The sequence below is a fragment of the Anoplopoma fimbria genome, chromosome 19 (genome assembly GCF_027596085.1).
Source record: "Anoplopoma fimbria isolate UVic2021 breed Golden Eagle Sablefish chromosome 19, Afim_UVic_2022, whole genome shotgun sequence".
Lineage (NCBI taxonomy): Eukaryota > Metazoa > Chordata > Actinopteri > Perciformes > Anoplopomatidae > Anoplopoma > Anoplopoma fimbria.
In genome coordinates, this window is record NC_072467.1 from 23,510,698 (window position 1) to 23,523,814 (window position 13,117).

Here is a 13,117-nt window from a genome sequence, read left to right on the forward strand (position 1 = left end):
AACTCACTTTCATGTCTGTACGGTCGATACGAAGCTACAGAGAGCAGCACGTTAGCTTAGCTTAGCATAAAGACTGGAAAAAGGGGACATCTAGCTTGACTGTTTTCAAATGTAACTAAATCTGCCTAAAGATTTCTATTAAACACCGCATTAATTGTTTCATTTCAATCCATACCCAAACCGAAGTCCTGATTTTGGCCACCTGAAAAATATGATTATAAAATTCACCGACTTTTAGCTAAATGCTCCAATATGTTAACCAACTAGTCTCCAACTGTATCCTAGCTTTTTAGCCCAAACCAGCTGCCACCTGCGGCTGAAAACGACACTATGAGAGCCACAAGAGTGAACAGAAACAGTAAAACAATGAGCTGCCGGATCGTTATAATGCTCCGCAGATTTTGTGTATTCATGTGATGCATTGTTAATATGAAAGAATGGATTATAGGCACTTAAAATTACTGAAAAAAACCTTAAAAAGGTAATGAAAGCAACGCAAACTTCACCAAACACAATGGGAGAAAAGCAGATGTTTAAGCTTGATCTCTTTTCCTTTTTCATTCATACATCCTCTTTTCCAGGATTCACTCAATGATATTAAGAATATCCACTTTTATATAACGAATAACATTGCGTCTTAAGGGTCCTCATCTGATAGGGCTGTGTGGGTACATAAATGTTGTTATGAAATGCACTGAAGGTCACTTTAAAGTCTGAATTTGAAACCAGTACGCTTCCTATCACATTTCCCGTAAAAGCAATATCACGCTGTCCTGATGCAGCCCTCGCTTCCCTTAAATGAGCAGCACTGTCGTCAGTCCAAACCCTCACCTGTCTCTCAGACGGCATAACATGACGTAACAGTTTTTGAGAGCAGAAAGCATCTGCTTTGCTCCTGGCAGTGTGCAGCCCTGCAGTCAGAGTGACACCTGGTGGATAAACTGAACGCCTCAGTTATTAAACCCGCAGTGGAAAATAAAAATTCCCTGTCTGTTAGTTAACATCCATTTCATTTGCCAGTAAAGTTTTCTGACAGTCAATTAACCTGAGGATGTTTCACATTAATCTTGGCAAAGTGCTACACATCAGCTGTGGCCATGAGAATGATATCCAATCCGTATGTTTGGGGTAATTAAACCTGCTATAAGGACCCCTGGTGGCTGTAAAAACAGCTTGCTTGTACTCACCATAACCAACATGAGACTGAGTCAAAAGGGTGGGTGGTGGGTGGTGGGGTGGGGGGGGAGAATGCGACTGGTGGGATTTAAAGGTGGATTATTTAGTGCTGAGAATATATCTGTTCCAAATAACAGGCTGAGTTTCTTAACATAAGGATTACCGTAAATTGTGATTAAAGGAAAAAAGCCAGACTTCTGCCTCCCAGACGCAGAATCTACTTTACTGTGGATTAGGAAATTAAATTCCCTGAGAGAGAGAATATGGTACGCACTGCAAAACAACATGCACAGAGAGAGAGAGAGCGAACATTTCAATACATTCGAACCCAAGCAGACAGCGGTGTGATCAGTCAGAGGACATGCTGATCTGGGAGAATATTGATCAGAATACCGATAGCTGCGGCACATCACACGGTCCGATGTCAGGCTGCATGCTCAGCATTTGCTGCACAGACGATCACTCTGCCGTCAAATCAGTGCCCTTATCATGCACACTGGGGAGGAAAGTCACTCAAGAAGAGTGATGCAACAGACTGAAATTGGTTTGTTTTGGGAAAGGAAGCGAAAGAAAGCAGTGCGCTTTAATTAAAAAAATAAAAAAGGCAATAGTGAATGTGCCAAAAATTGAATTATCTTAATCTTAAGAAATATAAAGTAAAAGAAGATACTCTGAAGCCAGAAGGAGAGTTTGGAGTTTTTTCAAAAAAAGAAAAGAGATGAAAAGACCCTCCTCTGTGGAGGAGAGAGAGAGAGGGGGGGCTTGAACCTACCAAACATGCCAATCTGGCACGGCAGACTGCCGGGGGACAGGGGCGGCTTTCGGTGGAGGTGGTGGTGCGTACGGACGTAGTCCCGCAGGTTGGGGGCGCTACAGGACACCCCGAGGGCGGAGGCACTGAAGAGGCCAGAGCAGAGCGACCCTGTGTGAGGAGGAGGAGGAGGAGGAGCCGGGGGGAGGGAGGGAGGTGTGCAGGGTAAGTACTGGATTTTACACACCATGCTATTATACACAACAAACTGATGCTTTGGGGAGATTTTGTCAAAGAATGTACACCTGTGTGAAACCCTGCAACTATAATTTGGGGTGATTTTCATCCTTTAACTTCAGTTTCAATAAATGGTTTATCGTAAACTAAAAAATAATCATGGAAAATCTGAAAACAAAAGTTGCTATTTGTTCCTTGAAATGATGACACATAAGCTACAAGGTTTCCACAACAGTGACCACTTAATGTATGTGTGCAAACAAGAGTGAGTGTACAAGTGAATTCAGAGTGTGTGTGTGTGTGTGTGTGTGTGTGTGTGTGTGTGTGTGTGTGTGTGTTGTGTGTGTGTGTGTGTGTGTGTGTGTGTGTGTGTGTGTGTTTTGTATGCAAAAAGCAGCAGAGTGGGGAGAGCGTGACCAACAGGCCCGAGTCTGGAGTTGGGATTATTCCAGACACCCGCTGTGCACGAACCCTCTGAAGTTGCGACAGCCAATCCCTATAAATATATCGTATTTTCTTTTCATTTTTAATATTTTTTTTTTAAATCAGTACAAAGTTTATAGACCACACAGCAGGGTAAATATAATCTTTGGAATTGCTAAAAATAGCTAAAAATGCATCTGCAGCTCCTCGTCCCTTTGTTCTATAATCAGTACGGAGGTATGAGAAGCAGCAGAGGTCGTCCTCACACCTGCTGCTCTTGTCAGCGACCCGTGTGTGCAAAGTCAGTGTTGATGGTGTTGCTGATGAACAGGGAGGGATCACTCAGCGGCCACGCACTCTCTGTGCATAACAATCTGACATGGCCTCCACTCGAGAGTCTGCTGCATTCAGGCGTGTGATAATTAAGCACTGAGTGACAGGATGATTAACACATTTAGGGAGAAGTAAGTCAACATCATTATACGCGATTGCAGCGGAGAATTTCTTTAATTCGATTTAGTATAGTTTAATTATGTCTATGAGGTCATAATTGTGTAAACAAAGGAGATAAACTGCACTGAAAACAGATGCTGTAAAAAGTGAAGTATTTTAACAAAGCCGAGTGTGACACACGGGTTTGAAATTCCCAGTAAAGCACACATCGTTTCCACAGAGTGACTCCACTCCCTGTTCTCAGGCAGTTTTATCCACACGTCTTGATTTAGACGACGGCTCTTTCATGCTTGTGTGAGTGCCACCGTGTTAGCAGTCAGCTGGAGGTTACCTGCCCTTGGAATGTGTACACACGGCAAAACAAGACTCCTTCAAGAGCTCTTACATTAGGGGAAAGGTTAGGTCAGTTTGAGGAACCTAGAGAGGTTCTTACAATGACCTCTGATACACCTGATTAGCAACTTTTTAAGCCTTTCTAACTTTCTATGCATCATGACTGGGTCAAGAAGAACTACCCAACATTTTAAAACAATTTAAGGTTAAGACAACAGTGAAATCCTAGTTAGACTGCAGATCATGTACCGTACCTTACAGCTGATGATAATAATATCTAGACAATTAACTATGTACCTCTTTATACTGAGATCAAACTTTTATATAACCCTTATTAGTTCTTTATTTTATTATATTTTTGGATTGGTCTAGAAAATCAATTCATAACCTAATGGGTAAATCAGGTGTGCAACATGGTACCGCTGTAAACACATCTCACTGTGTGCATTAGCTGATTATTGCAAATGCAATGATGTGAATGTATGTATAACTCTAATGTGTGCTTGATTATGTTCCTACGGTTTGACTGCATTACAGTCTGCTGTTCAGGTACATTATTGTCCCAGAATGCAAAGCACAAAGGAAATAGAAGAGTTCTAACAGCTATAAAAAAAATAAACTGATTTTGGAAAACATTATTTTTGCATTCACTTTGTCAGTTAGTACAAAGTACATAGTATAATTAGTATGCACGAAGGAATCAGGACTTGAAAGTTTGCTCTGCAATCGACTTTAAAATAAAAAGTTTGGTTTGTTTCCTGTTCATACCTCAGAAATAAGAGATAAAAACTCCTACAGTATATACTGTATTCCCTATGTTGTCACCTTGTCACCTACGTATCAAGGGCATCGGTGCGTCTCTGAACGCTACGCGACACCAGAGACCCTGCAGCTGGCTGTGAACGAAGCTTTCCCCGCCGACCTCTCGCCTACATAGTTTGGAGTCTGATCCTGTTTGGCTGCCGCTAAAAGCTAAGCTGGGGTGAAAGCTATGTGACCATCAGAAAGAGACACAGGGGGGAGGGGGGTGATGGAATTAAGAGAGGGAAAGAAAAACAGACCGACCGAAATAACGAGAGACACGGACAGAGAGAGGGAGGGGGAGAGAGAGAGAGAGAGAGAGAGAGAGAGAAAGATGGGAGGGTGAGGGAGAAGTCACAGCCGGGGCTTGTGATGAGGAGAGGATCAGTGATGACAGCTGGAGATAAAATGTGTTGTGAGGTCAGTGGGTCTGTTGGCATAAACTCTCTCTCTCTCTCTCTCTCTCACTTACTTTTCTCTCCCAACACACACACACATACACACACACACACACACACAAACACATATACATACATGTACAGAAAACACACACACCAGAAAGGAGGGTCCCACCTAGGCCACTGGCTGGTTTGCACTCGGGAGACTGGCGCGAACTGGAGGGGAAGAGTCGGTGGGATGTGCTTCCTTTGGAGGACTGGGTGGGGGAGGTCTCAGAGAGGACCTGAGGGGGGTCACGGAGAGCAGGGGCTAAGACTGAGACGACTGCCACAGTACATTTAGGGACCTGACGTCTCTCATTCACTTAAACAAAACCTTGAAACTTCTAATTTAAAAAAAAAAAAAAAGATGCTCATTCATGCGAAAATGTAAACGTAAGACCCTGGTCTGGTTGTATCGTTATTAGCAGTATATCCAACCCTACAGGGTCTGGTACCTCCATGGAGCCCGTCTTTCGGTTGCGGATCATCGGGGACCGTCGCTGGATGTTGATTGGCTCAGAGAGAGGAAGTGCCTGGTCCGGCTGGTCCTGGGAGAGGTCCTCCAGGCTGCCCTGATTGGGCTTTTTGTCTTGATTCTGATTGGTCAGAGAACAGAAGATTATATATTAAAATTCTTGTCCACTGAACCTCATGCACTGGCACAAATCGCCTGAGCTGTCCAACATGACATTCTGAATTAAACATGACCTTAATAGTATCAAAGAAGTATAAATATTTCTTTGACAACATACTTATCTTCACACAAGACAAGCTGAATAAAATCAACTCTATATTTGAATGCAAGGATTCGTTTTTCATCTGACCTTTTTTTCATGTCAACTGAATTTTCAAGAATATCACAATTTCTTTACTAATATGCAAAATGAACACCGGAAGTTGCTACAAGGTCTGATGAAAACACTTTGTTTACAAGAGAAATGTGTTCCTTGAAGTGCCAAGTTCCTGTTTTGTACTGTTGCAGCTTTAAACACAGTCAAAAGAAGCTGTATTCACACAGACCGACAGAGAGCCCCGGTAACGGAAAGCCCTAATGTCGTTTTTTTAGATTCAACCCAAAACTATAAATGTCCCCAAATAAAGTGATGCACTGGGGGAAAGGCAGCCCACTTAAGTACAGAGATGATTAGCTAAATTATTCATCTCATTCCAGATGGAGTTCTGCAATTGTATGCATGTTGTTAATGATGCATAACCCTTGTCAATAGAAGGAAATTTGGAGGACATTTGGCTCTTTATGAACATATGATTGTCTCTAGACTTGTGAACTAAACAAACTGCACACCAAATGTTTAAACCTGAAAAAAGACAATCATGCAAACGCGCTCACACACCTCTGAGGACGCCGGGCGGAAGCCAAATCCAAGAGGAACGTTCTCCTCGTCTTCGCACCCTTTGACTCCTGGACTGAAGTGAAGCTCGACATGGAAACGCTCCTCTGAGGAAGGGTCCTGCTCACGACACAGATATAAAGATATCAATGCATAAAACTGCAGTGGTGAGACTAAAAGAATATAAACGAGAAAGACATTTTTGCACAAATATGCCTCTCTCTGGGAGCCGACCTTGTTGTTGTCTTCATACAGCATGATGACTATCTGTGTCATGTAGTTGAGCTCCGTCACGGCACTCAGGTAGTCCATGGCCTGTTTCCACTGCTGGTCCTTCTCATCCTGGTACTCAAACAAAAACATACACACTGTTAATTAAAACGACACCTCAGACATCAATAAAAACACAAACAAAACACCTGATAATATGCTGAATAGAATCATCACACTACCACGAAACAAGAGGTGCTGTGTTTGCCAACAATGAGGTTATAATGTCCAAAACCTTTATGATGATGTACGACAGGAGATATTAATCATTAGGATAAGCCAATGTAGATATATCAATATCATGCAATTTTTCAGATAATATGGCAAATGTGTGTACACATTACATAAGACAAAACTCTCATTAAAAAACACATAAATAACTTGTTTTTTCTCAACAAACAACTATGCTGAATCATGCAAAGTCATGCAAATTGTGCAAAGACAAATAATCAAACATATGTTGCTTTGAAGCATCTCAGTGATTTTTCCTGAGTTGTCCCTCCTCGACATTTGTTGTAGACTGCAATGAAGCTTGAAAGAATATTTCTGATGAGAATATCTCTTATGTCTATTTATAATCCCATCCAGCAGATCTCTGCTGTTGGATTCCTTATACCCCCTAAACTCCATCCTGTGTTGACGTTCACCTGCATGCATCCATTTCTGGATCTACTCTTATTCTGGTAATCACCATCGGCAGACACAGAAAGATGAAATTCCCTCCCCACTGAAACAAAATGGTCAAAAGGTGATAAAATCAGACATACATCCAGCAGTCCTCCGTAGCGGAAGACGCTGAGCAGGGAGTGGACGTGGCTCTCGCTGGTGAAGTAGAGACGCGTGCGGACGTGACGACCCGGAGACATCACGCCGCGAGAATACCTGAACGACGGGGGACAAGAAAAATGACACAAATCTGTCAACACACCACCACTGACCTCCATTAACCAACACAAACACACTGTATGTTATGTGATCTGCCTATATACACGTAAACATGCGAGCTTCAGCTTCCCGGCTTGTGTTCTCACAGCGGGTGCAGCTTGTTGACGGCCTCGTCCTCGTGGGTCCTCTGCAGGTCCAGCTGGATCTTCTTCATCAGAGGAACACAGTAAGCCTGAGCGATGTCCAGTTTCTCTGCTTTGCTGATGCCGTACTCCTGATATGGATGATACGAAAAGGAGAAAAAAAAAAAAGCCATTTCAACACTTTCATCCATTTCTTTATAATCTACTTATTCATGGTCATGAGGAGATAAAATCTTATCTCAGCATATTTTCGGGCGGAAGGCAGGAAAACACGCCGGACGCCACAGGATTAACACAGATAATAAATGACAAATTCATTCATGGAGGCCTTAAAATGGATTTTCTGTGACTGTGAATTATGCTGCATCACCTCGAGAATCAATTGCTGTATTTTATGGCATACTTTAAAGAGTTCTTTGATTTTCTCTGCTGAGTCACACTACCGTTGTAGTTTGATTTTATGCTCGAATGGAAAAAACATGGTTTCATGACCACCACTTACTGCAATAAATGAGTTAATTGTACAAACAGACATTTTGCAGATAATTTCACACTTGTGACCCATTAGCTACCATCCCACCACTCCTCCAGATGATGTTAATACATAATTTAATTGTCTGAGTTAATGTGTGCATATCTAAAGCATGCATTCTTCTAGGCAGGGTCGTGAGAGAATCTGAAATGTGCTACAAAACTAAACGACGCCTCTAACCTGTGGTATGACGATGTCAGCCAGGGCGCGGGACAGTCTGAACAGCTCCAGCGTGTCCTCCAGCCCGAGCGAGGCGTTGTGCTGCGAGTCGTATTTGATACAGTCATAGATGTCCGGGATCTTGCTGATGTCGTAGCGGCCGTTCTTCATGCGAAAGTCCCTCTCCAGTTTGGACCAGCGCTGCAGCATCAGCTCCAGAGTCTCGCTGTGGTACAGCTGAAGGTCTGAGGGACAGCACAGGACGACTCATTTTAGTGTAAATGTTAAAAAAAAAAAAGGTAATTGTTTCTTTTAACCTTTTCCTGCTTCCGTTTGATTCATTCAGACAAAAATCTGTAGATTTAGATTTTTTTTCTCCAAATGCAGCTTTCTTCTGTACACAGGTACGACATGCTCTCACTACCTGCAGACTTTGGGTCCTCCAGTCTCTTGCGAATCTGTGAATTGAGACTCTGGATGAGGGCGTAGACCTTGTCGCAGGTTTTGACTGGATCCTGTATGACCTTCATTGAGTTCACCAGCGATGGGCTGCCAGTCGGTGCCAACTGGGACACAATGGAAACAGAGGGAACATATCAATCAATATAGTCAGGATGGACTTTAGCCAGTGTAGTGAGAACCTTCAGCTTCTATATAGAGGTTTACCATCAAAAAAAATATTTTATTATGTCTGATGAGGTATTGGCCTACTAAAGTAAATGGAATAAAAGAGCCAAAACAAAAGCTGTATAATAAATCATAGGCATATAACATTTGCCTCCTTTAACACTTTATTGAATTTATTATTCCACTGGGTTCAGCATGTACTGTTTCCACAAGCATTATTGTAGGGGCAGTAATTTACAATGCACAATAGACTCGCATTACAATATTTTCACAATTCTTGAAGACTTGAGACGCACGTCCAACTGTTTGAACTGAACTTGTGGACTTTTACTGGCAAACATTGCAGCAGGCGTCTTATCAAATCGAGCCATTTTTTATATTTTCACTTTGCCGCTCACCTTCTGATAATCCTCCTCTGTGAACTCCTGTCTCTTCTGCATGATTTCATGCAGCCTGGCCTTCACTTTCTGTTGGCAGTCGGTCAGAGAGTCGCTGTCGCTGTCCAGCAGCCCGTTCATGTTGGCACTCTTCACCATCTGAACCAGGATCGGAGTCAACTCCCCTTCTAGAGCCAGCAGACCCTGCAGAGACACAAGAGGACTTGAACTGAATCATTGTGTGGCTTTTTACTGAATAAACAGGCTGTGAGAGAAATACATACGGTACATAATTAAAAAGTAAACTTGATATGTTGGAGCTACAGTCAAGCACAATCAGAACTCTTCCTCATTTTTCCTCACTGTAACATCAGTTACACATAAAGTATATTTGTAGTTTAGTCTTTCAGGTACGGGGCTGTTACCTTTGCGAAAGCAGCCGCGGTCATCTGCACCCTGCCTTCGTCAGAGGCGTAGATCTTCAGGTCGTGGCGGTAGGTGCTGTGCAGGCGAAGGAGGCCACAGCCTGGAAACCCGGCATAGTCACCTGGAAGAATGTACACAGGACGGGGCATCGTGGTTAACTGACCTGGTTACTGCTTTGAGATATTCTTCAAAAATAATTTTTATCATTTAAGAAACAGCTGAGTAGGGAGGTAGGTGAAAGAAAAGAGGAAAATAATAAAAACACTGTCTTGATTGTACCCAAAAGTACCAAGGATTTTCATTGAAAATAGGTGCACAGGCAATAAACAGCACCAGTGCAGGTGCAGCATCACTTTCAGTTCAAATTAATTGTCCCAAAAAAAATGCTTTACAAGCTTTTGGCATGGTTCACTTCACTTAATTGTGAACGGTTGTGTGGTATAAAGGAATACCTCACCCACAAAATGACCATTTGTAAATCAACTCAACCTGTGTTACCCCGAATTCTTGAAGAAAACTGTGATGCGAAGGCACACTACTTGTCTGTGCAAGTCTTATAAGTATTACTATTAAGTAAGGATTTAGCAAAAATGCATGTGTAAGGGAAGTAATGAGCATACGGCTGGATAAATACAGATATAGATCTGTTTGAGAGTTAACAGATGTTTTGATATAGTTTAAACGTGACCCCCCATTTACTTCAATTCATCAGGGATTTACTTGGATTCTCCGTAGGGACATGCGGGAAAAGCAAAGTTTTCTGGTCATCTTGTGGGTAAAGTTTTCCTTGAAGCTACAAATAAAATGAAGTGAAAGTGAGGTGGACAAATGTTGAGTAAACCCAAAAAATTACTGAAGACGGCTTCTCTGGAAAATAGATCAAACACTTTAGATTAACCTACTTGAAGACAGGAAGTAAGGAGTATTATATGCTAAAATTGATGTAGCTTTCAGAGATAGATGCATACCAACACTCAAGATCAACTCACACTGATGCTTCAAGCATTTTTCTTTAGTATGCATTAAATTCATAAGCCTGATGTTATACAATTGAGGCACAAATGGACCGTCTTACATCAAACAAAAAACAACATCCCAAGGACCCATGAAAAAAAAAGCAGTAGGATTAGTGTGAGATGATCTGCGATTGCTTACAACACCAAACTGCACGTCACGTTATCTGCCTAACATTTGCTGCAGTGGATCATCTCAAGAACACACTAACCACGATTCAAACAATGCACAGCAATCTCAAGGTGCAACAAACATCATGATGAGATCAGAGCGCGTTAGTGGACGCGACGACAAAAGCGAGGAATGAGAAAGGCCGGGAAGGGCGGTTGATGTCCAGGAAACCTTTCTCTTACCAAAGTCAATAGGGGAGTCACAGCCAAGGGACCGGCGAGTACCGGCTGGTAGTTTAAACAGAGCGACAAAAAGGTAAGAAGAGAAGAGCAGAGTGAATAGACAAAACTTGGGGACGAGAAAAAAGCATGAAAACAGTAGCTGGGGTGAGAAAATAGTCTTCTTTTCAGGGACAGACTATTGTCTACTTCAGTTCTGCTTCAGGTTGTTTTTCTGAACAGTTTGGGAGTTGTTTTTCATGCACCATGAGACAAAAAGCATTAAGAAGGGAAAGCCTGAGGAATGGGTAATCTATTAATAACACGGAGGTGTGGCTCAGTTCAAAGCTCTGCAAAGGGATCAAGAAAGAGAAGAACCTTTATGCAACAGGCAGGTTTGTCCGCTTACTCATCCGATTTCACTCTGGTTAAGATATTAAAGGTTACAGGTGCTATTTTTAAGCATTAAAAGAGTAAAGGAGTTATAGGAAAAAGAATTTCAAAACCATTTCTGTCTCATGCACAACTCCCAACATCACAGTTGGGTTTTGTCAGGTTTGCTCAGAGGATGTGGACACTGCAGACTTTGTTTTTCTCAAAGATAGAGCCTAGTTTCTGCTCATGTCTGTTGGTTCCTGATACAAAGAGGCTGTTAATCTTAATTAACGGTCGTCACTTTGAGTTTAAAAATGCTGCAATCTTTATACCAGAATGTTGGAGTCGACATTACAATCTTAACTCAAGTTCCACTTACTTGCTTCTTGAGGTGCTTTTGACCATATATGTTCAAAGTTTATTCTGAGCACTTTCAGGATGTTGAGTTAAGACTGTTTTGCCGAGCTGCCAAACTTAAAGCGGCCCTATTATGCTTTTCCACTTTTTCCCCTCGTCTTTAGTGTTATAGAATTATTATTATTTTTTACACGTAAAAGGTCCGTAGAGTGTAAAACCTTAAGTCCACGCCTAAAAGGAGTTACTTTATTAAGGCATTCATTATTGTGTAGGAGTTAAAGTGAAGGCAACAAAAAGCAAATATTGAATGGTACTAAAAAAAGACCAAGTGGCTCCTGTAGGCCTGAAAGTCTAAAATAACCTCAGCCTTCGAGCTCCTTTTACCCGCTGTGCAGTATGTCGGCTATGCAGTGTTGACATTGTTTATGGTGCTTTGAGTGGCTGGAAATAGACTTTTATGAGCGAAGGTACACGTTGGGAGGACAGACAGGGCTGTATGATTAATATTTGCCATCTTGACTGCATTACAAAGAAATGACCTTTGGTAATGTTTGTGCATTTGTGAATGTCTATGTGCATTTTTGCTTAAAGGCATATGTGTGTGTGTGTGTGTGTGTGTCTGTAGATATTATAAGCATGTGTGCATATGTACACAAAACTCCCAGAAGTAGAAGTATCCCTCTTGAGTACATCTACTAGCTAATGTGTGAGTCCAGTGGGTACCTTGACCTCCGGGGTACATGCAGCGGAAGGCCCTGCCCAGCTCCTCAGCCTGAACCCGGCCTGCAGGCGTCAGCTCGCCGCCCCACTTCAACACCAGCAGCAGAGATGGACCGTCCTTCTTACAGTCTGAAAAACAGCAGCGTAGTGTTATTTTATATTAGTAACAGTTGTACAAAAAAATACCTAACACAACTTCAGAATGTGAAATATGTGAAGCTGCAGAAGAAGAATGCTGTCTGCATTGTTTGAAAGAAACTATTCAGGGAAACATCTAAGGATAAAACAATGTTTTTGTCATTTACTGGTCAATTTTGAGATTTTGGTCTATTTCTGCTTCTTCAGACTAGTGAGGAAAAAATCCAATATATACAATAAAAGTAATTTCTTTTAATAAAAAAATGAATTTGAAAAGAAGTTACTTCTTTAACTAGCATTTATCTGGAGTCATCTTTTATTTTGTAATGACGTGATCTCAAACAATGTACAAAACACCCCACAATAGTAGTATAAATACTCCTTCTGTGTTTTTGTACCTTCTTCTTCGCTGGAGGCTTTAGGTTGGCCGTTACGCAGGTAGGTCAGCTGGACTTTCCTGTTGATACCTGAGAAATGACCGTACCTGGCAAGACACAACAACACACACACACAAAACACACACAAATGTTGACACACATAAACAGACAGACATTCAGTCAGCACACACAGAAAAACAAACAGGTTTTATCCCATTTTAAAGAATTTTGTTTAAATATTTGATAGCACATGTCTGACTTTTATTCCAACAAAAGCTTGAAAAAGGATTTGGACAAGGCATCAACTTTTTCAAACCTGACCCACTGATCATCAACATAACCAAGAACCAGCATTAGCAAATGTTTTATGATAATTCAGTCATTCAGCAGATACTTTGGATCAACTAAAGACCCTGAGGGGCTAT

At 41.8% G+C, this 13,117-nt stretch overlaps 1 protein-coding gene across 7 annotated transcripts in view; it reads right to left on the reverse strand.

Annotated features, from left to right (window-relative positions):
* Positions 1 to 13,117, reverse strand: part of ppip5k1b (diphosphoinositol pentakisphosphate kinase 1b) — a 48,111-nt gene that overhangs the window by 14,391 nt on the left and 20,603 nt on the right. For 4 of the 7 annotated variants that reach the window (XR_008531910.1, XM_054619158.1, XM_054619162.1 and 1 more), the window contains exons 14-26: positions 12,714 to 12,799; positions 12,181 to 12,306; positions 9,382 to 9,503; positions 8,978 to 9,160; positions 8,377 to 8,518; positions 7,974 to 8,197; positions 7,265 to 7,392; positions 7,001 to 7,115; positions 6,198 to 6,311; positions 5,967 to 6,083; positions 5,070 to 5,210; positions 4,730 to 4,856; positions 1,949 to 2,098 (exon numbers count right to left, since the gene is read on the reverse strand). Coding sequence is in view for 6 of the 7 variants with exons in the window: in XM_054619158.1 (XP_054475133.1) it covers positions 1,949 to 2,098; positions 4,730 to 4,856; positions 5,070 to 5,210; positions 5,967 to 6,083; positions 6,198 to 6,311; positions 7,001 to 7,115; positions 7,265 to 7,392; positions 7,974 to 8,197; positions 8,377 to 8,518; positions 8,978 to 9,160; positions 9,382 to 9,503; positions 12,181 to 12,306; positions 12,714 to 12,799 (1,775 nt within the window). In the remaining variant the exon portion in view is untranslated. The remainder of the gene's footprint in view (positions 1 to 1,948; positions 2,099 to 4,729; positions 4,857 to 5,069; positions 5,211 to 5,966; positions 6,084 to 6,197; positions 6,312 to 7,000; positions 7,116 to 7,264; positions 7,393 to 7,973; positions 8,198 to 8,376; positions 8,519 to 8,977; positions 9,161 to 9,381; positions 9,504 to 12,180; positions 12,307 to 12,713; positions 12,800 to 13,117) is intronic. The other 3 variants (XM_054619161.1, XM_054619159.1, XM_054619160.1) reach the window with 3 other exon arrangements.